The sequence below is a fragment of the Lithobates pipiens genome, unplaced genomic scaffold (genome assembly GCF_037356315.1).
Source record: "Lithobates pipiens isolate NorthernLeopardFrog02 unplaced genomic scaffold, aLitPip1_a1.2 Scaffold_3, whole genome shotgun sequence".
NCBI classification, from domain to species: Eukaryota; Metazoa; Chordata; class Amphibia; order Anura; family Ranidae; genus Lithobates; species Lithobates pipiens.
Window position 1 is genome coordinate 257524041 of NW_027507790.1, and position 23292 is coordinate 257547332.

Sequence of the window (23292 nt, forward strand, 5' to 3'; positions counted from 1 at the left end):
GGGGGGGGGGAGTAGTTACAATTTAACCTTTTAAATACTTATTACAATTTAAAAAAAATGTTATCAGCCCTGTTGGGGGGCTTTGGTGAGCTATCATGGGTGTAAACAGACCCCCGACATCTGCCCTTTTGAGACAGGGTAAGGGACTGAGGACTCAGACGCCCCAGTCCCTTTTTCTGTAGCCTCAGCTGCACTGAAGATGAATGGACAGGAGACAGAGGCTTCTTCCCATTCATAAACTGAAACATCGTAAACACAGTGCTCAGTTATGAATGGACAGTCAGTGATCACTGGCTGTGTGCATTCGGAAAACGAAGGAGCCAGTAAATGACAGATTTACCGTCTTCTTCCTCCACCCTCCATTCTGACAGATCCAGGATGAGGGGGGGGGGGGGAACAGGAGGAGCACAAAGGGGGACCAGAGCAGAAGCCGGAGTAGGGCCCGGGGAGCCAGGGCAGGACACAGGGGCCACTTTTGACGACTGGTGCGGGCAGTTACAGGCACCGATCTCCCTGTATAACTTTCAATAAAGCAGCTGACAGCCACAGGAGGGAGAAGAGGAGAAGCAGCTGTCAGCTGCTTTATTGAAAGGTATACAGGGAGATCAGTGCCTGTAACTGCCCACACAGATCATCTGTGAGGCCCCCCAATTAAGCTATGGACACAGGTATCGGATTAAGCAACGCAACATTTCCACTTGTGCAAATGCTCGGTATCGGTGCAACCCTAATTACTGATAATCACTTAAAGGGGCAGTTGCATATGTTTATTAATAAAACATTTTTTTTTTTGGTAGGCTGTTTGATTAGCAGTTACCAGAAATAGATCCACCCCAAATATAGAGGTTATCTGGAGGTGTCGGAGTTCCAAATCTACTTCAACACTCAGGTTGAAACGAGACTGTAAGGATAGAAAGGCTGGCGCCACCTCAAGGGTATATTTTAAGTTTGATGGTAACCTAAAATTAAAGCCGAACTCGGGACACAAATTCAATTCCATTTCATTCAAATATATTTCTCAATAGCCGAAAAGTATATAAATGTACTTTTTGGTTGCCAAATGCCGTTGCCAGATTGGATATTACAGAAGGTTTCTACATAGCAGTAAAGTTCCACACTGGAATACTGCAGAAATCTGGAAGAAATACACGAAGCACACCAAGATTCGGGCAAGAACACGTCTATGAAATTTAGACAACAGTTCTTGAGGTTCAGTCACTCTTGTTAATCAAACCTACACATAACAAAACCTTCAGAGAAGTCACTTTGACATAAGCACCGAAGCGGAATGGCAGTGGCTGCCCCTGTTATTGGTGGTCATGACCACTGACAAGGTCCATTACTGCAACCTTTACACATGAAAGCTCCAATTGGCTACAGAAAACCATAATGTTGATGGAATTTTTCGTGCAGCTCTGCAGCGGGACATAAGCCAAAGCAGTCAGGATTATCAATGATGATAAAATGTATAGAGTTACTCCATAAAGTCTGAACAGGACATCTTCACCTTTGTGTTAATGTTTGCTTGTGGTCAGAGAATGAGAACACTGAGGTTTCCGAGGTTCTTGTCAAAGTGAAAAACAGGAAGTGTGAACGCACTGAGCAAGGAGAAGTAGTTCTGTGCCAGGGCTTCTTTTAGCAATTTGTACACACAAAAATGAAAATCTCTTCAATATTTCAAAAATGACCACAAAAGGAGGAAGGACCAAAAAAAGCTTAGACTTCTAGTTCATGTACTTTTCACGTATATCATGGGGCAAACGCAAATGTCCCTGGTGGTCATCTTCGTCCCGGCATAGAAGTCTGTTAAGGCAGTGGTCATAAACCCTGTCCCTCGGGGCCCACTAACAGGCCAGGTTTGCAAGATAACTGAAATACATTCCAGGTGATCTCATTTGCTGCTCAGTGATTGCAGTATTCTAGTCTGCATCTCCCTAAGGTAATACATAAAACCTGGCCTGTTAGTGGGCCCTGAGGACAGGGATGATGACCACTGTGTTAAGGCACCCGAAAAGACTGTGGCCTGATCCAACCAAATTTGGCTATATTGGACGATTGTTATGACTCTTGGTCCACTCAGATCTGATTCCCACATGTCAGCGTCCTTGAGGGCAAGATCTGACCGAAATTTATGGAGTGGATTACTTTTCCAAGATAAGGAAAATAGAAAGGGTGACTTGACTGCTCGAAGCTCACCCATTACATGTTTGGGTTTACTGGGAAAAATTATCTAGAGGAAGGTAGAATTTATGGAAAATTTAACCAGCAATGTATGGTCTATAGCCAACTTTAACCACCTGCAGGCCTATTCTGATCCTTCTCCCCTACGTGTAAAAATCATAATTTTTATGCTAGAAAATTACTTAGAACTCCAAAACATTATATATATACATATATATACATATACATATATATATATAGATATATATATATATATAGATATAGATATATATATAGATATAGATATATACATATATATATATATATATATATATATATTTTTTTTTTTATTTTTTTTTAAGCAGAGGCCATAGACAATAAAATGGTGAGTGTCTTTTTTATGTAAATTTTTTTTCACAGAGGTTTGTTTGGAAAGAAATACACTTAAATAAATGTTTTACTGCAAACACAATATAACCACCATTTTTTTGGTAAAATATAAAAGATGATGTTACGCCAAGTAAATGGATAACTAACATGTTATGCTTTAAAATTGCAGGCGCTAAACTATGATACCTAAAAATCTCCATAGGCGACGCTTTAAATGCCTTTAGCTAGAGTGAGAGTAATAATTCTAGCCCAGGGGTCTCAAACTGGCGGCCCTCCAGCTGTTGTGAAACGAAATGGGCAAAAACTGGTATCACCCCCATTCTGGTTATGCACAGCGTAAGGAAGACATTCTATAGACTCCAAGCCACTAGCCCTCCTCCGGTCTGTTCTGTGAACTACTGGAGATTATCACCACTGCGGTGATCTGAACCCCGAGCTTCCTCTTTCTGACAGGTAATTACACCATCTGAACCCAACACTTATTTCAAGATGTTTGAAGGAATACATAAGAGAACCGAGAGCTTTTTACACTTGCTTCAAGCAGTTTTTTTAAACCCAGATTCCAGGCAGATGAAAGAAACATCATTTAACGCAATTCTAAGTTCAATAAAATCATTATGGGCCCATTCACACTGGTGTGTCTCTCTACGATGTGTTGAGAATGTCCTTTTCTTTTCAAAGAGCCCTCAACAGTGAATCGTAAGGTCATGCACATTTTCTATATTGCATGTGTGGTATGTAGGGGTGTTAAATATAATCACAGCATCTATGCATCACGATTCAGACATTCAATGTTGCACCGATGCTGCAAGTTGGCCAAATCGATCTCTGATGAGAGGCAGAGCTCCGTGCGGTGCTCTGCCTCTCCCGGAGAAACACAGAGGCAGAGCCTGCATGGTGGGTAAAGCCTCTCCCCTTCACTGAATCAGAAAGTCAGCAGCTGATGAGCTGACAGCCAGTACATTGCAGGAGAGAGGAGCTTGGAGACCCGACATCAGGAGAGGCATGGAAAGGGGGAAGACACACTGAGCAGCATGGAGGAGGGGGAATCGACTGACACAGAGCAGGTGAGTGCCAGTGTCCCTGATCCCATCTCTCCACTACCATCACCCCTCTACCTGATCCCATCCATCCCTCTGTCACTGATCCCATCCATCCCACTGCCCCTGATCCCATCCATCCCACTGCCACTGATCCCATCCAACCCACTGCCACTGATCCCATCCATCCCACTGCCACTGATCCCACCATCTCTCTGATCCCATCCATCCCTTTGCCACTGATCCCACCATCCCCCTGACACTGATCCCACCCATCCCCCTGACACTGATCCCAACCATCCCTCTGCCACTGATCCCAACCATCTCTCTGCCACTGATCCCAACCATCCCTCTGCCACTGATCCCACCCATCCCTCTGCCACTGATCCCACCCATCCCTCTGCCACTGATCCCGTCCATCCCTATCCCTCTGCCACTAATCCCGTTCATCCCTCTGCCAACGATCCCATCCATTCCTCTGCCAATGATCCCATCCATCCCTCTGCCTCTGATCCCATCCATTCCTCTGATCCTACCCTTCCTCTGCCCCGCATAGTTACATACCGTATTTATCGGCATATAACACGCACTTTTTTCCCCTTAAAATCAGCGGGAAATCGTGGGTGCGTGTTATACGCCGATCCCCTGTCGTTGTGAGCCTCTGGGCGGCTTTTGGCCATTCTCGCCAGCTTTCGGCCGCTCTCGGCGGCCAAAATCCGCCGAGATACACAGGACATCCGGCTCTGTATCTCGGCAGCGCCATTTTTAAAAGACAAAGCTGCAAATTAAACTGACAAGGCTGCAAATGATGGACAAGGCTGCAAATGACACTGACAAGGGTGCAATGATGGACAAGGCTGCATGACAAAGCTGCATATGACACTGACAAAGCTGCATGACAAGGTTGCAAATGACACCGACAAGGTTGCAATGATGGACACGGCTGCAGATGGACACTGATAAGGCTGCACTGATGGGCATTTAAATGCAAGTTTTTTTTTCCTTAAACCTCCCTCCTAAACTTGGGGTGCATGTTATACGCCGGCGCATGTTATACACCAATAAATACGGTAATTAGTCAAGGTTAAAAAAAAAAAAAGGCAAAAGTTCACCCAGTTAAAAAAAAAAATACAACATATACACAATCCTTTACCCACAAAAACCCCCGAAAACCATGCTCCAATTTGCTGCAGCAGGGGAAAAAATTCCTTGCTGATACCCCAAGAGGCAATCGGGTTATATTATGTACATTTAGGAAAGAATCTAGGCCTTTTTTAAAGCAATCTACTGAGCTGGCCAGAACCACCTTTGGAGGGAGTCTATTCCACATTTTCACAGCTCTAACTGTGAAGAAACCGTCCCGTATTTGGAGATTAAATCTTTTTTCCTCTAGACGTAAAAAGTGCCCCCCTTGTCCTCTGTGATGACCTTAAAGTGAATAACACCAAGTACACTATATGGACCACTTATGTATTTTTACATGTTGATCATATCCCATGTTGAATTGCATCAAATCATGGACAGGATAATCATTGTAATCAAATCGAATCGTGAGACCAGTGAAGATTTTCACCCCTAGTGGGGGGTGCATTTATTTTGGCCATGTGTAGTGGCAGCACACTGCAACATGTATATACCGTGTGCTGCTGTACCATGCTTTAATGAACATGGTAATGTGCATGACCACAGGTCAGGAGGCACACAACCTCATCAGTTTCAAAATAGAAATCCCAGCAACATCTCCAGTATTACCAAAAGATCCACACAACACCACAGTGATGCAGCCAATTTGCTTAACAGACTGCAATGACCCTCAGATTATAGAGTGGTGATTCCTGCTCATTTGAGATCACACTTTGGGCTTCTATAAATGGAGTAACTCGGATCCAGATTTAACCAGCCAAGCCTTTAGCAGAGATCCTCTAAGATATCCAGTAGAGCAGGGATCTCCAAACTACGGCCTCCCTGCTGTTGTGGAACTACACATCCCATGAGGTATTGTAACACTCAGACATTCAAAGACATGACTAGGCATGATTGAAATGTAGGTCCTGAACAACTAGAGGGCTGTAGTTTGAGACCCCTGCAGTAGAGGATCTCTGCTGAAAGCTTGGCTGGTTAAATCGGGATTTGAGTGGCTGTATTGATGGGGGAAATTGAGCAATTTTCTTTCCTTCCACCCATATTGGAAGGGAAAAAATTGCAATCGTCTATGGGCTGCTTTAGGCAGCAGTGCCTAAATCTCACACTGCAGATACAGCACAGCAGTGCCTAGGCACCTTGACATGCCCGGTGCCCTGCATTTTTAAGGAGGAATTCCAGAAGGCATTTGTAGGCTAATAACCTTGTGCTGCACTACAAACAAGGGAACATGCGACCCACCAACATGATGCCAACCATAAAAAAAATACAGCCAACTGTTAAACAAGGAAAGAAGCATACATTCTATGGGCAGTCAGAAAAGCCGAAGAATTAACATGGCCTCCAGTGTCCAATATTTCTACAAGCAAAAACGCTTTTTCCAACAATCAATACAGACGCTTTTCAAGAAATATTTTCAATTCATCTTAATATATTTCAAGAACAAAGCAGATGTGCTAAAAATGCCTTTGGAAATACCTTTGAAATAGATTAACTCTTATCTTCGGGAATGAGAAGTGGAGAATGCGGGCGAGAGAGGGAGGATTCAAATCCCCAGCTCGCTGTTGAATACTGAAGTCCATTTAATTACTGTTTCATTTCTACTGTAGTTTTTAATTAAGAGAACAATTTTTTTTTTCTCCTATGGAAGCCGGGTAATAACTTCTGCAAGGAGCAATCACGCAACTCGCAATCAGAAAGCCAATGAACATTTTAATTGAGAGGACTTTTTTCTTTTTTTTCCCCCCCTGAAAACATTAAAACGACTTAAATGTAACATGCCCCCTGTTCTAATTACACTGAAAACATAATTATACCCCAGCAGAAAATGTAAATATTCTTTAAAGTAACCCTTACTAGGAAACTGCTCGTAAAATGTAGGATTACTAATGAACGTTAAATAATATATGATTTCTTAAAGCTTAATACTTTGAGATTTTTCCTTGGAATTAAAAGTTTTTAAAGAGGTACAACTGGGTTTATCTAAGAATGCAACTCCATTTTTGTAAAAGTGTATTACTAAAAAAAAAAAAGAAAAGAAAATTAGATCACTGCTATACAAGTACATAAATTTACCCCAAGTAATGTTGACAGCCCCGCCTGCTGGGCTACAGAACTCCACTTATTCCTGCCCCACTGTAAAAGCATATATTAGTTTGCCCCCAAACAAACAATGCTGCTGCTTTGACTCCTAAGAACCGGACCATATACTGTGCGTAAGATGTAGATGTGAGATGTAGTTATGGGGAATGTTTAGGTCACAGCAGTTGCCCCTGCAAGAATTTTACAAGCCTGCCGATGACATCACGGAAATGTACAAAACTTGTTTCTTCCTTTAGGAACAAAGTAAATGAAAAAAAATGCTGGGACAAGCATTAAGGTTTGAAGTAAATTTGGGTCATGTCTGCTCTTATACTCTAAGTAAAACTATTTAGGCTTCCTTATTAATACACAACTTCAACCAAACCTCTTTTTTTAGTTTAAATGAGTAGCTTGTGGTAGTAGCTGCTACAGTGATTTCCACTTTCATTATAGGAATCACACAGATGTGGTCTATGCAAGCTAGACAATGCTGGACAATGCAGGAGGCAGAGTCGGATTCCTGGAGCCAGGTTTCAGTAACAGCAAGCATGTTCAAGGTTATTGGAGAGTAAAAGGTCATTGGCAGAGGCAAGTTTGTTAGAGATTGAGTGAGCACATGGGGGGGTCTGGCTCGAGGAAGCAGGGTAATTAAAACAAAAGAGTGAGGATTGCAGCTGCCGTTAGAGGAGGGAGACTGCTGGTTTCGGGGGTGAGAGTTAGATGGTGGAGAGCCAGGGTTTGGGGTGATATCTACAGAAATTAGGGGTAGCAGGAGAGTGAAAGGAGGCAAGGTGAGAGCAGGATTTATATGAAGGCAAATGCCCTGGTGATTTGTAAGTAGTAACATTACATGCACTCAGAAAGAACAGGGGATAAGTGCAGTAATATTGAGAGGGCAGAAGTGAGGGTGATTTGTATAGATTGTGGGGTGGATAGGAGGGTAAAGAAATGAGAATTTGAGGAAAGAAGGCGTAATCGCAAAAAGGAAGGTTAGTGAGAGCGTGTTGGAGGGTGAAGGTAGAGGAAAAGCAGGCTGAGGGACAGAGCTAAGAGATGAAAGTGCATTTGCAGACTAGACTGTTTGGTATGGAGCACTAATGTTCATATTTGCCTTATTGATGTGTCTTCGTTAAAATGCTATGTTAAGGCACCTTGCACATGGGGCAGACTCCGCCCTCTTAGCAGGGGATCTCTCTATTGATCTCCGCTGAGCAGGTGGATGACAGGTCAGTGTCCGCTCCGTTGATGTAAAGCAGACAAAGACACAACCCACTCTTCTTTATGGGGCTGTTGGATGGAAGCGGACTGTCTGTCCGTTTCCATCCGACCTGTCAGACGGTTGGAGAATGGATCTGTTTTTAGTGGACAAGATCAGATGTCGACTGGTGTCAGATAGACACACGTCCATTGACATCCACCACTCTATAGAGAGCAATGAATGGTCCGATCAGGTCCACCTGAAAAACTGACAGGCAGACCCAATGAGTCCATCAGGCTGAAAGGGGCCTAAAAGTGCCAAACACTTAAAATGGCACTCTACTCAAAAATGGCCATGCCTACCCCTCGCCTGACATCACCTAGAGTTTACTGAATTTAAACTTGGATGGGGTGGAGAGGTTTGAACAATTAATCAACTAAGAGCTAAATTAGAGATATCACTGCAAGGGGAGAGAAGCTGATGGGCAGACTATTTAACAACTAAGCAGACCATCCTAATAAAAATGAATAGTTAAGTTGCTTCTCATTCTTCATTGGCCCATGCCAAAGAAGCCTGCAACCTTAAAATTGTAATTTGAAAAAAAAATCTTGAAATATGTACCCTGCCATTTCCAATCATTTTCTAAAAATGTTAAAGCGGGAGTCCGCCGGGACTCCGCGTTTTTTTTTTTTTTTTAAAAGCCAGCAGCTACAAATACTGCAGCTGCTGACTTTTAAAATAGTGACACTTACCTGTCCAGCGCGCCCGCGATGTCAGCACCCGAAGTCGATCTGTAGATCGTTTCTCGGGTGCTGCCGCCTCCATCTTGGGTATGGAAATCAGGAAATGGAGCCTTTCGGCTTCATTTCCCGGTTCCCTACTGCGCATGCGCGAGCCGCACTGCGCAATAAGGACGGTCCCCGCTGCCTCTGGGATCTGTGTGTTTTCCCAGCAGGCAGCGGAGCACTTGCGGAAAGGGGCAGGCACTTGCGGAAAGGGGCGTAATCTACGCCCCTTTCCGCAGAGAGCTATCCCGGAAGTGGGTGCAGTTACCTGGATTATCCAGGTAACTGCACCCCCTCCCCCCTGAAAGGTGCCAATTGTGGCGCCGGAAGGGGGGAGGATTCCGATGAGCGGAAGGTCCATTTTAGGGTGGACCTCCGCTTTAATTGCCTAGCTATCACTTTTGTGATTTTCACTGCTTTCCGAGTCAATGGCCTGGAACAAGTTTCACATGCGCTATTGTATTTTTTGTTTTAGGTCACTAGCTCAAAAGTGTTAAAGTCAGTCAGCCAGGCAACTAGCATTTTCTGAAGAACAGTGGGGGGGGGGGGGGTAATTTTTGTGGAGGTAATGAATATTGAGAAACAAATCCTATAAACAGACATACAGTCAGGTCCATAAATATTGGGACATGGTCACAAGTCTAATCTTTTTGGCTCTATACACCACCATAATGGATTTGAAATGAAACAAACAAGATGTGCTTTAACTGCAGACTTTCAGCTTTACTTTGAGGGTATTTACATCCAAATCAGGTGAACGGTGTAGGAATTACAACAGTTTGTATATGTGCCTCCCACTTTGTAAGGGACCAAAAGTAAGGGGACAATTGGCTGCTCAGCTGTTCCTTGGCCAGGTGTGTGTTATTCCCTCATTATCCCATTTACAAGGATCAAATAAAAGGTGCAGAGTTCATTTCAAGTGTGCTATTTGCATTTGGAATCTGTTACTGTCAACTCTCAATATAAGATCCAAAAAGCTGTCATTATCAGTGAATCATCAGCTATCATTAGGCTGAAAAAAACAAAACAAACCCAATCAGAGAGATAGCAAAAACATTAGGTGTGGCCAAATCAACTGTTTGAAACATCCTTAAAAAGAAAGAATGCACCAATGAGCTCAGCAACACCAAAAGTCCTGGAAGACCAAGGAAAACAACTGTGGCGGATGACCGAATAATTATTTTCCTGGTGAAGAAAACACCCTTCACAACAGTTGGCCAGAACAAGAAAACTCTCCAGGACGTAGGTGTACATTTGTCAAAGTCAACAATCAAGAGAAGACTTCAGAGTGAATACAGAGGGTTCACCACAAGATGTAAACCATTGGTGAGCCTCAAACAGGAAGGCCAGATTAGAGTTTGCTAAACATCTAAAAATGCCTTCACAGTTCTGGAACAACATCCTATGGACAGATGAGACCAAGATCAACTTGTACCAGAGTGATGGGAAGAGTATGGAGAAGGAAAGGAACTGCTCATGATCCAAAGCATACCACCTCATCAGTGAAGCATGGTGGTGGTAGTGTCATGGCGTGGGCATGTATGGCTGCCAATGGAACTGGTTCTCTTTTATTTATTGATGATGTGACTGCTGACAAAAGCAGCAGGATGAATTTTGAAGTGTTTCGGGCAATATTATCTGCTCATATTCAGCAAAATGCTTCAGAACTCATTGGACTGCGCTTCACAGTGCATATGGACGATAACCCGAAGCATACTGCGAAAGCAACCAAAGAGTTTAAGGGAAAGAAGTGGAATGTTATGCAATGGCCAAGTCAATCACCTGACCCGAATCCGACTGAGCATGTATTTCAATTGGTGAAGACAAAACTGAAGGGAAAATGCCCCAAGAACAAGCAGGAACTGAAGACAGTTGCACTAGAGGCCTGGCAGAGCATCACCAGGGATGGAACCCAGTGTATGGTGATGTCTATGCATTCCAGACTTCAGGCTGTAATTGACTGCAAAGGATTTGCAACCAAGTATTAAAATGTGAAAATTTGATGGATGATTGTTAATCTGTCTCATTACTTATGGTCCATTTAAAAGTGTGAGGCACATATACACACTGTTGTAATTCCTACACCGTTCACCTGATTTGGATGTAAATACCCTCAAATTAAAGCACATCTTGTTTTTGTTTTTTTCATTTTAAATTGTGGTGGTGTATAGAGCCAAAAAGATTAGAATTGTGTCAATGTCCCAATATTTATGGACCTGGCTGTATCTAGTAAATGTTAGTCACATTTAATCTAGACTTCTTATGTAATGTTCACATGTCGCTACTCAACAAGTAGCTTCCTCAGCTATAATACTCCAGTTTGAATGTAACTACCTACTACATGATATGTTATAACCTGGATAAAGGAGAACCTTCATAAAGACCAGATATGTTTTCCAAGATATCATTGTCATAAAAATAAATATCAACCAAACGTATAACAAAAACGGGTCTTACTTGATCCAGAAGACTCAAACACATTCCTGTCTTTCTTGTTCATTCGAAATGACTGAAGGTCCTTTTCTCTGTAGGAACCAAAACCTTCAAAGGTCCATCTTTTATTCCCACTTAGATCACCATCTCTCCTATCATTGGATGAATTAATCTCCCCAAACAGGTCAGAAGAGTCCACTCGGCCACTGCAGTCATTTCCAGAGTACCTTTTTAAACAGCTATCAACAGCTTCATTGCTCAAGTCATTTTTGTCTTTTGACTGAGTCCAGTGCTGACCATCTGAAAGTGATAAGGAGGAAAGTGTGTCCACCTCAAAAGTAGACTTTGGACCTCTCTGTCCAGTTTCACAATGCTGGTGTTTCTGTCGTTCTTTGTGTTTGCTTTTCTCGTTTACAGAGGAAAGATCCTTATTGGAAGGACTGAGCTTGTCATTTGTGGTATGACCTGAAAAGCTTGTGGATTTGGCAGAAAAAAACCCACCGAAATCACCATGTCCCCCAAGGATGCGATCTTCCTTATGCTTGTGCTTATGTTTGTGTTTCCTTTTGTGGAGTCGGCTGCTTGAAAGTCCAACTGTTCCTGTTTTAGGAGCCATGTCACCTAAGCCCATACCTACTGCTGACTGGAGGTGTACTCCGTGTTTTGTCTTATGCTTGGCGACTGCAGACATCTTCATATGGGAAGATGTATGAAACTGGGGTGGTGGAACAGAGGGCCTCATGAATGGAGATGTTGCTCCTAGCGTATGAGACAGATACAAAGGAGCTGGATACTGACCATAATAACCAAGGTTCATCATAGGCATTGATGTGTAAGGCATTCCATATGGTGCATAGTAACTTCCACTGGGAATAGGGTATCCAAACCCTTGCAAAAAAGGCACCTTTGTCATGGTGTCATTGGTTTTGGCAGGTCTACCACGTTTTTTCTTTGATTTCATGTCAGAGGTTCGGCGAAGGTAGAGCAAGGGGTCGTACTGAATATATGGCACAGGGTAATAGTGATCAAAGTTTATCCTGAAGATACTGGGATAAGGATTTTCATGGTAAAAGGTGTAACTTCGGTGGGAAATTCTAAAGACTTGAAACTTGTTTATCAGGTCTTCAAGGTCTGCAAGAAACTGCAAATTGTCCCTGTTCTGCAAACCCTTCCGCTTTCTCTTGTGCTTTGGCTTTTTAACATTTTCATGAACAAGAAAGTTGTCAACCATGAGATGTTTCTGCCTGTGGCCATGTTTGCTCTTTGTGCTGGTTTCAGATGGTATAACCTCTGGGTTGTCCAGGGTACAAAAATCAAAGGAGTACCTTCTACGGGATTCTGAGCTCTTCTCGGCTTGGTCAGAAGTGCTATTGTTGTCTGTGCCAATACCGCTGTCACTTGGGATGGTTTCCTCACTGTGTGACTCACTCACGGGGGACAGTGTGACTTCCTTTAAGGATCCTATCTCACATAGGTGAGACGGGGAGTGAGCCATTAACCTGGGTGGAGACAACTTCCAAGAGCTGCCATGGATTCCTTTCTGGGTTTTTGTTGGAAGAGCACTGATTGGCTGAAGATTTGGCATGGTTTTTAAATCCGAAAACATTGTATCAGTGCTGGCAGGGCTAAGGTTGCCATTAGAACCTACTAGCTGGGTTGTAAAATTGTGAATAGCTGCTGGTGAAGATGCCACAAATGACTGCAAGTTAGAAGGCACTGTTGGGATTTCTGGCTGGCTAGAAACAGGCCTGCTTGGTTTAATGGCTGTTCTTTGTTCAGTCTGTTGGGGAACCTGTTCTGCTCTTGGCTTTCTCCCCCTTTTCTTCCCTATGTAGATTGTTCCCCTCTTACTGACATTAATCTGCTTGCCTAACCTAGCGTCAAGAGTTGTGGTTACTGTTGCTATTGCGTTGGATTGCGGCTGAGTTTTAGATTTCAAGGCGATGCTGCTTGAGCAAGACAGAATTTGGTTTAGAATATTTTTCCTTTTGAGCGTTTTCATCTTGTTGATTGTTCTTATGGTTTTCTTATCTAACATTCCAAGCTTTCCAACCTTTTTGTGAAAATCTAACTCACCACTGTTCTTTTCCGTTGCAGATGGCATTTGGACCAGCTCAGAGAGGGAATGCCTTCCCTTTCTTTTCTTGATGCCAGGGAACTCTCTATTAATGGGACTTACTGGACTTGTAGACGTTCCTTCGTGGATCGTCTCAACAGTAAGCAAAGGCTGTTTCTTTGGTCTACCCCTTTTTTTCTTCACTGGTGTAATTACTGTAAGGCTATCTGTATTTGTATAAAGCGGACTAGAGGGAGTTATTGGGTACGCAGAGGGTGGATCCACCACGATTTTTTCAGAATGTGAAACAGAATTTTCATGAGTAGCATTTGCTTTAGGCTTTCCACATGTCCATCTTTTCTTGGCAGCAAATCTGGGGTGCTGCAAAACAGGCAACTTCGATCTAGAGCTCTCAGAAATGGCTTTTGATACAGGAGCAGCAGCAGCAGCAGACTTCTGCAGACGGGTCATGCCATTTACAAATGTTTTCCCTACGCTTCCAGTCATCTCTGGCAACTTTGATGGCAACTCATTACTCGTAACTTTACCCTGTTTAACCACTCTGTTATCCTTCTTGGCTGGTGGGGGCTGAGAAACTGTTTGATTGCTCACTTCATTAACTAACGGCCTCCCAGAATGCTGGTTTTCATCCGGCAAGTTTTTATCCAAAGCTGGCTTCAAAGACTGTTTTTTCTTCCTTCTATTTGAGGGTGGATCCACTGGTGTAGAATTTATAGGAAGTGTTATCCTCACATGGCTTGAATCGTTCTCACCACAGTTCGCAGAAGCTGTGTCTTGCCGCTGTTGCACAGCTGCTGAACCGTCAGCATCCTTCTTACCGTCCACAGTTTCATGACTTTTATTATCACTTGCTTTTGGATTATTTTTCCCTCGTTCTTGTTCTACTGCCTGTGCAGCTTGACTCAGCTCCTTTTTGCCACCTTTCTTTTTTGCAGTACACAAAGGCTTCTCCTGTGAGTCCCCAGCTTTTTGGTCTTCTAATGTTGAAAGACCATTACTTGGCTCGGAAATGTTAGCTGCTGATAAAATGCTGTTGCTGCTTGGTGATGGAACGGCACTGGAAGCTGAATTATCCTTTGCATTTGAAATCTGTCTCCAAGGACTTCCTGCATTTGTTTTCTTTGACTGAGACTTGAGAATTGGAGAAGCCATTTCTGGCTTTGGACTCTTGGTGGCATTAGTTGTTTCCTTGCCAGTTTCAGCATCCAGGAAACTGCTCCGTGCTGTGGCTCCAGAGTCTGAGCTCGGTAACCAGTCAAGATGATGCTGGTTACTTTTCTGCTGGTGCTTTGGTTTTAAGGTGTCACTGGTGATGTTTGGAGGAACTCCGGAGTCATAATGCAGTCCAGAATGCTTCTGTACCTTTTCATGCACCTAAAACGAAAAAAAAATATATATTATTATTAATTATCTGAAATACTAAATTGACTCATAGATTTCAAATATGTAAAATGAAGAGAAAATAATATCACCACAACATCTAGCGATATAACATTATAACTGTGCAACACTGTATTTTTAGGTGTAGGCCAGTGGTCTCCTAAACTGTGGCCCTTTGCTTGCCTTTATCCAGTCCTTGAGGCTGAATTTCTGCCACTGACACCAACAATGGGGCACTATTGCTGCCATTGACATCAACTATTTCTCCCTCTATTACCAAAGATCAGGCATTGTTAACTCCCACTGGGCAAGGTCCCAACCCCCTAAAGTCTGAAGGACAGTAAACTGGCCCTTTCTTTAGAAAGTTTGGAGACACCTGGACTTGGGTACAACATTGGATTTTTAGGATGAAATTTATTGCCAGCAGCAGGAAAAAAATTGCATAAACTATGGCCTGGCTAATCCCTGGATGATCTTTCACGTTTCTCCATGTGAAAAGGGAATGCTGGCATTAACCACACCTGCGCAACTTCTTTTCTTGAATGATTAAGAAATGGTGGTGGGTACCCAGAAGTTTTCTATGGTTGGCTTAACATTGCTGCTTGTGCCAATGGTGAAATCCACTTAGTGAATAGATAGTGAACGTCCATTTCAATGTTTTTTGAACAAAGAGGAAGTAAACGCTGATGGGTTTACTTCTTCTTCGTCTCCCTGCAAAGGTAAAGCATAATGGGCTACTATGCATCGCATAGTAGCTCATTATGTGTCACTTACCTGACACAGGAGCCAGCGATGTCATTATGTGTCACTTACCTGACACAGGAGCCAACGATGTCACCGCTGTCTGTAGTACGGAGCATCCATCTTCTTCCGGGTAGCGCTGCTCCGGCCACTCACAGCACCGGAGCAGCGATGAAGCACGGGAGCCGCCACTAACAGCATATCGCATGCGCCATAGACAGCGGTGGCTATCTTTTAGTAAATATCTCCTAAACCGTGTAGGTTTAGGAGATATTTCTTAGACCTACAGGTAAGCCTTAATCTAGGCTTACCTGTAGGTCAAAGTGGTTTGTAAGGGTTTACAACCACTTTAAATCAAGAGAATAGATTTGAAATCTAAAAATTACATTTTGGGCATTAGATATCAACCATGTTAGCAAGCTAGACCTTCTACAGTTCTGCTTTGATCACCATATATCAAACACAATACATTAACAAACTGCAACTTAACCTTAAAAATGGGTGGATGATGCTACATCCTTCTTTCTCAAGCCAAGATGAAAATAGGTAGTTACATGGGGTATAAAAGGCATCTTTCACTGCTTGGCCATCCCAATCCAAGTATAATTCTGCACCAGTAGCAGACGGAAGATCGGAATGAGCATGCAGCACAAGAACAAAGACACCTTCCAGTGCCAGATGCTGGCGCAATATCTTGTCCACTACTCCAAGCTCTCTGTACAATGCTGAGCATGCACCGAGCGGAGGAGAGGTCTGGCCTTATGTTATAAAGGGCACTTTGCCCATTCCTGGTTTTCAGCCAGACACAAGCTACAGGCTAGGGAATGTAAACTCTGTACTGCCCTCTAGCAGGGGATACTCATTTTACCATCGCAGTAGTACTTTTTATTTTTTAGCTGCAACGGTTTTGGAAGGGCATTCTGGATTAAAACTCAAGCTAGAGCCCAAAGTTCTGAACCCAGTTAAACTCCTTTCCAGTCATGGTTTAATATGGAAAATATGTAAGGGAAATCTCATCAATGAGGGCGCACAGACCACGATAACAACCTAAAAGAAGATCTAACTATATACAAAACTTGAGTAGGAGTTTGAGAGGTAAAGGAAATAGAAGGCAGTATTTTCTATTTCCTGTGGTAAAGGGTGTGGGAATTGCATGACTTCCTCTTTAATTTCCTAGAAACGTGAGCAAGCCAATAAAATGGTTATAGAGTCAGTAACAGAACCACATAAAATTGAAGATCTTCAATCTAGCCAAAGCACACAAGTTACATAAATTAGGTTTAAAAGGTGTGAATATACAGAATCCATTGCATGACTCAGGCAAAGTATCTTTTGAAGGGCAAGGTGAGGGCAAAGGTGAATAACCAAGTGAAGAACTGAAATAGTTGGAAAATCTTGGCTGGTTTCTACTGTTGAGTTGGGCCAGAAGAAGATACTTTAGTGTGTGTTTCATATAGTTACATAGTAGGTGAGGTTGAAAAAAGACAAGTCCATCAAGTCCAACCTATATGTGTGATTGTGTCAGTATTACATTGTATATCCCTGTATGTTGTGGTCGTTCAGGTGCTTATCTAATAGTTTTTTGAAACTATCGATGCCCCCCGCTGAGACCTCCGCCTGTGGAAGGGAAATCCACATCCTTGCCGCTCTTACAGTAAAGAACCCTCTATGTAGTTTAAGGTTAAACCTCTTTTCTTCTCATTTTAATGGGCACGTGTCTTGTTAAACTCACTTCCGCAAAAAAGTTTTAGCCGTATTGTGGGGTCACCAGTACGGTATTTATCAATTGAAATCATATCCCCTCTCTTCTCCAGAGAGAATAAGTTCAGTGCTCGCAACCTTTCCTCATAACTAATGTCCTCCAGACCCTTTATTAGCTTTGTTGCCCTTCTTTGTACTCGCTCCATTTCCAGTACATCCTTCCTGAGGACTGGAGCCCAGAACTGGATAGCATACTCCAGGTGCGGCCGGACCAGAGTCTTGTAGAGCGGAAGAATTATCGTTTTATCTCTGGAGTTGATCCCCTTTTTAATGCATGCCAATATGTCAGGAGATAATGAAAACAACACCCAGCTTGCACCCCACCAATCAAGAAATGGAAGCATTGAATTTTGATGACCAGTATCCCCTAGTACCACCAGCCTAATGAGGTCTACAGAGAAGAAAAAAAAAAAAACTACATAAGCTAACAACTTTGGGTGCCAAATAGATATATTGCACATTACAAGTGGTCCTGCAGTTGAAGATGTATGGGGAAGTTTTCTTCTAACCTGCATTTAATTGTGCCTTTAATTTCCACCATCAACTTCCAAAACCCTCCTTATGAGAAATAAAATCCTTGCAGGACGTGGGTTGCCTGCACGCGTTACATGTCACTCGAGACATCCAGGTTCTTCCAGTTCTAACGCTATTTAGAGATTTATTGGCGCTCTTGAAAAAGTAATTATGGCTGTCTAATTAAGGAGGACGAGTATTAATCACACTGATTTAACCTATTATATGCTGCGACCATTAATCTCCAAAGGAGCCTCTTACACAGATTTTTAATACCGTCTCATATTTTGCGCTCATAAAACGTACAAGGCATTTGAGGATCAGTTAATTTGCTCCAGTTATGAAGCCCGGAAGCACATCAGGGTTAAAGATTTATGAAAGCAGCAGTGAGAACTTAAAAAGAGGAACTACAGGCTTTTAATTTGTTTCCTATCTTTCACCTACTATTCGTGTGAAGGTGACTAGCTTAAAGTGGTTCTAACAAAGCCCCATTTTTTTTTATTATTTTTTTTAGGTAGCCTGCAAGTATCAATTAAAATGTATATAAAACTAAAAAATTATGATTTTTACATGTAGGAGAGAAATGTCTGAATTGTATTCAATAAAAGTTTTTATTTTTTTTTTTTTTTTTGCTCTCTGAGTTTAGCTTTAAAGATCCATGAACACAAGGCCTTCCAAAAAAGGTCAAGGCATGCCCATATAATCTAAGGAAAATATATGCAAATAACCATAAGTGTTTTTTTTTGTAAAGGTTTTATGGGGGAAAAAAAAGGCTAATAGAGAAAAAAAAATTTACAGAAAAAAAAAAAATCAAAAAAAAAAACAGTCACAAACGAAAGCTGCACCTCCCCTCTTTAAATCATTTGCAGATCCATCTGTGTAATGGCTCAGCAAGAGTAATTCCCTATTAAGAGGCTTTATCTAGAGAGATAAGCAGCTGCTTCTCATGTCACTAATTGCTGTCTGCTGTGATTTTAAAACATCTGCACCATTGAGGCCCTTCATTTTCATATTCCAATCATGGTAAAAGTTGAAAAATGGTGCATCATTGATGGCTTCTGGGTGTTAATTACTGCACGCGTCTCTGCATAGAGGCAATTTAAAAAAAAAAAAAAAAAAAAAAAAAAAAAAAAAGACGGGCAGAAACTCAATCAGCAAGTTAGTTAAAAAAAAAAAAAAAATAGAAATAATGATGCTGGTGGTAGCTGTAGAGAAGCATTTGTCACTGCACCACTGGTGATGTCAATGCACCTCGTCCTTGATGAGTAAGACTTGTCTCTGGAGCAATTAGGCTTATTGAAGGAGGCAAGCCGTAAAGTGAAGGAACCTGAAGCAACCATGGTGCATCATCTTATGACCCAACATCAGTACATTCAATTCGGATTGGTTGCCATTTCCTGTACATTTACATCATCTCTGTGCGTTTGAGCCAATTCCGTAGACATAGAAAACGCATAAAAAGGTCCAACAAAGTGCTGTAGAAAATATTGAATTTTCTTACTTTGAACAGCATAATGAACATTTTCCTCTTGCAGCCACCGAATGGCAGCAGGAGGGAGAGGGGGAGAAGCCTGTTTTCAGTTGCAGGAGAAAAAAAAAAAGTGTGGTGGGGTCGGTTTCTGTATATGCCCCCCCCCCTCTCCTATTGCAAAACAGAATATGACAGGGAGGCCGCACGGGCCCTCTGGAGGGGTCACCATTGCTACCCCTGATGTTGGACCAGTGGTTGGAGGACTCCATAGTCCTTTTCTTTTTGTTTTCTCAGTGGTTGGAAGTGTGTGGTAAAAACAGATCTCAACTATGGTGTTCTACTGCCCCCCCTCCCCCCCAAAAAAAAGAAAATGTAACTGAGCCCTTACTGTCCTGAGCCCCCTATAAGGCTGCTTTCACACTGATGCGCTGTGGTTTTATCCACACCGAAGGTGCAGCGCAGTTTACCTGTGGCTTTCTTGTGGGTTAGCTGCCCTTTGCATTAGACTTCTATTAGATCTTGCGGGTGTGCTCCACTATCTGAATGCACCCACATTCAGGAGTTTTGGTGAGCTTTCAGAAAGCGCACCAAACCTGCAGGACATAACAGAAGTACGTTTCTCTGGTATGAGGTCGAGGGTCACTTTAGAGGGCTCCGTGGGCCACAGGATGAACACCCCTGGTTTAAGAAGTTTAGCAAAAGCAAACTAGACAGGGCTGACACCATTCAGCCTACAATAGAATCACTTCTAACAGACCAATGAGTATTTTTCTGTATATCCGATTGTACTCCGCACTTAGGTATGGGCTGGGCTGCTGCCTCCCTTGAGGTAGTCCCCACTGGAGTTTTGATGTGGAAGAACCCTTGAAAATACTTTCCGGTCTCAAGGAACCCCTACTGATAATTACTACAGTATCTCACAAAAGCGAGTACACCCCTCACGTTTTTGTAACTGTTTTTTATTATATCTTTTGTGACAACACAGAAGAAATGACACTTTGCTAAAATGTAAAGTAGTGAGTGTACCGCTTGTATAACAGTGGAAATTTACTGTCCCCTCAAAATATCTAATGTTTAAACCGCTGGCAAAAAAAAGTGAGTACACCCCTAAGTGAAAATGTCCAAATTGGGTCCAAAATGTCAATATTTTGTGTGGCCACCATTATTTTCCAGCACTGCCTTACCCTCTTGGGCATGGAGTTCACCAGAACTTCACAGGTTGCCACTGGAGTCTCTTCCACTCCTCCATGACAACATCACAGAGCTGGTGGATGTTGGAGACCTTGCGCTCCTCCACCTTCCATTTGAGGATGTCCCACAGAAGCTCAATAGGGTTTAGGTCTGGAGACATGCTTGGCCAGTCCATCACCTTTACCCTCAGCTTCTTTAGCAAGGCAGTGGTCATCTTGGAGGTGTGTTTGGGGTCTTTATCATGTTGGAATACTGCCCTGCAGCCCAGTCTCTGAAGGGAGGGGATCTCTGCTTCAGTATATCACAGTACATGTTGGCATTCATGGTTCCCTCAATGATCTGTAGCTCCCCAGTGCCGGCAGCACTCATACAGCCCCAGACCATGACACTCCCACCACCATGCTTGACTGTAGGCAAGACACACTTGCTTTTGTACTCCTCGCCTGGTTACTGCCACACACGCCTGACACCATCTGAACCAAATAAGTTTATCTTGGTCTCACCAGACCACAGGACATGGTTCCAGTAAGCCATGTCCTTGGTCTGCTTGCCTTCAGCAAACTGTTTGCGGGTTTTCTTGTGCATCATCTTTAGAAGAGGCTTCCTTCTGGGACGACAGCCATACAGACCAATTTGATGCAGTGTGCGGCATATGGTCTGAGCACTGACAGGCTGACCACCCACCCCTTCAACCTCTGCAGCAATGCTGGCAGCACTCATACGTCTATTTCCCAAAGACAACCTCTGGATATGACGCTGAGCACATGCACTCAACTTCTTTAGTCAACCATGGCGAGGCCTGTTCTGAGTGGAACCTGTCCTGTTAAACCGCTGTGTGGTCTTGCCCACCATGCTGCAGCTCAGTTTCAGGGTCTTGGCAATCTTCTTATAGCCTAGGCCATCTGTATGTAGAGCAACAATTCTTTTTTTCAGATCCTCAGAGAGTTCTTTGCCATGAGGTGCCATGTTAAACTCCCAGTGACCAGTATGAGAGAGTGAGAGCGATAACACCAAATTTAAACACATCTGCTCCCCATTCACACCTGAGACCTTGTAACACTAATGAGTCACATGACACCAGGGAGGAAAAATGGCTAATTGGGCCCAATTTGTGTTTCCAGCGGTTTAGACATTAATGGCTGTGTGTTGAGTTATTTTTGAGGGGACAGCAAATTTACATGGTTATACAAGCTGTACACTCACTACTTTACATTGTCAAGTGTCATTTCTTCAGTGTTGTCACATGAAAAGATATAATAAAAGGGTTACAAAAATGTATATATATACACACACACACATACATACACACCCTCACACATATATGTCACGTGTATATGTGAGAGACCTAACAGAGGTGTTTCCACTTGCCTGGAGTTCTATAATTCAGCCAAACATTTACATATTTCATTTCAGGAGCCAGTGGAGCTCAGCATAGGAGTGAATGGAGGAAGAGAGATAACTGAGCCTGAATAAGGATTTCATGACACCAGACGAGGGATCCTTAACTCCGAGTAATCATCTATCTTGGCCGCGCACATGGCTGAAGCCACGCAGATTCGCAGCTGAGAACGTCTGTTTGTTTTGTGGTTTGTAAGTGTTGATACCGCATCAAAGCTGCTGGCCCCTTATCTCCACTGCTCACAGTTCATAACAGTTAATAGATAAACCAATCTGGTTGTATTTGTCGACATCCCGATGACAGGGCTGCAAGGTGAAATCAATGTGAAAATATTTAGTGGCCTTCGCAATGGCTAAAGGGAGAAGTCAGCGTGTTTTAAGCGCATGCACATTTTATACTATTGTAACATTATCTTAATTATCAAAAAGTGCCTTCCATTTAATTTGCTCGCTACTGCAACTTCTTAACTTCAGTTAAAAGAAAACATTTCTTATATTGCAATCTATCAATACCTAGATGTGGTTACTGCATTAGCTTTCTATTTTTAGGTTTTCTTTCCCTTACTGCTTGAATCTTGTCAGGCAAGTTAACAGAATATAACCTAACACCAGTGTCGAGGAACAAATAGCTTCTCTTGCCAGTTTAAGGGCCCATGCACTACACTTTGTGCAGGTCCATAATACATAAAGTTTAATGGATCTGATGATCTAGAGCCACATGCATCTTAGCAACCAAGGGTGCCAGGTTGTAGGCCTCCGTGTCCTAGCAACAGAGGATGCTAGGTGTCAGCAGCCACCTGAGACCTAGGAACTGAGGTCACTAGGTGCTAGAATGGCATGCATCCTAGCAACCAAGGATACTAGGGTCAGGAGCTGCCTGCATCCTAGCAACTGAGCATAATAGGGTCAGGGGCTGCCTGCATCCTAGCAACTGAGCATAATAGGGTCAGGGGCTGCCTGTGTAGTGTCATATTTTGCTCCCCATCATAGAATGCTCCGGAAGTGACGTTGCGGCCAGAAATTTTGCACTGCGCATGCGGGATGCGTTCCAAATGCTTGCACCATGCGTTCCAGAGGATTTCCGACAATGTAGTTCAGTGAAACCATCAGATAATGTCACGGGAGTGAGGGGAGGTAATCGTGACATTAACTTTAGACAGAGCAGAGAGCGGCGGAGAGAGAGCGGGTAACCGTGGCTCAGGGAGGGGATTACCTCCCCTCACTTCTCTGACATTATCTGACGGTTTCACTGTTCTGCATTGTCGCAAATAATTTGGAACGCATGGTGCAAGTGTTTGGAACGCATCGCGCATGCGCAGTGCTAAATTTCCAGCCGCAACGTCACTTCCGGAGCATTCTATGATGGGGAGCAATATATGACACTACACCTGCATCCTAGCAACTGAGGAAGCTAGGTGGAAGGCTGCCTGGGCCCTATCAACCAAGGATACTAGGGTCAGGAGCTGCCTGCATCCTAGCAACTGAGCATAATAGGGTCAGGGCTGCCTGCATCCTAGCAACTGAGGAAGTTA

General features: G+C 43.1%; 1 protein-coding gene across 2 annotated transcripts in view; it reads right to left on the bottom strand.

Annotated features, from left to right (window-relative positions):
* SETBP1 (SET binding protein 1) overlaps positions 1-23292 on the bottom strand; it is a 280905-nt gene that overhangs the window by 51246 nt on the left and 206367 nt on the right. For both annotated transcript variants that reach the window (XM_077463084.1, XM_077463083.1), the window contains one exon: positions 11253-14679. In XM_077463084.1, coding sequence (XP_077319210.1) covers positions 11253-14457 — 3205 coding nt within the window. In that variant the 5' untranslated portion in view covers positions 14458-14679. The remainder of the gene's footprint in view (positions 1-11252; positions 14680-23292) is intronic.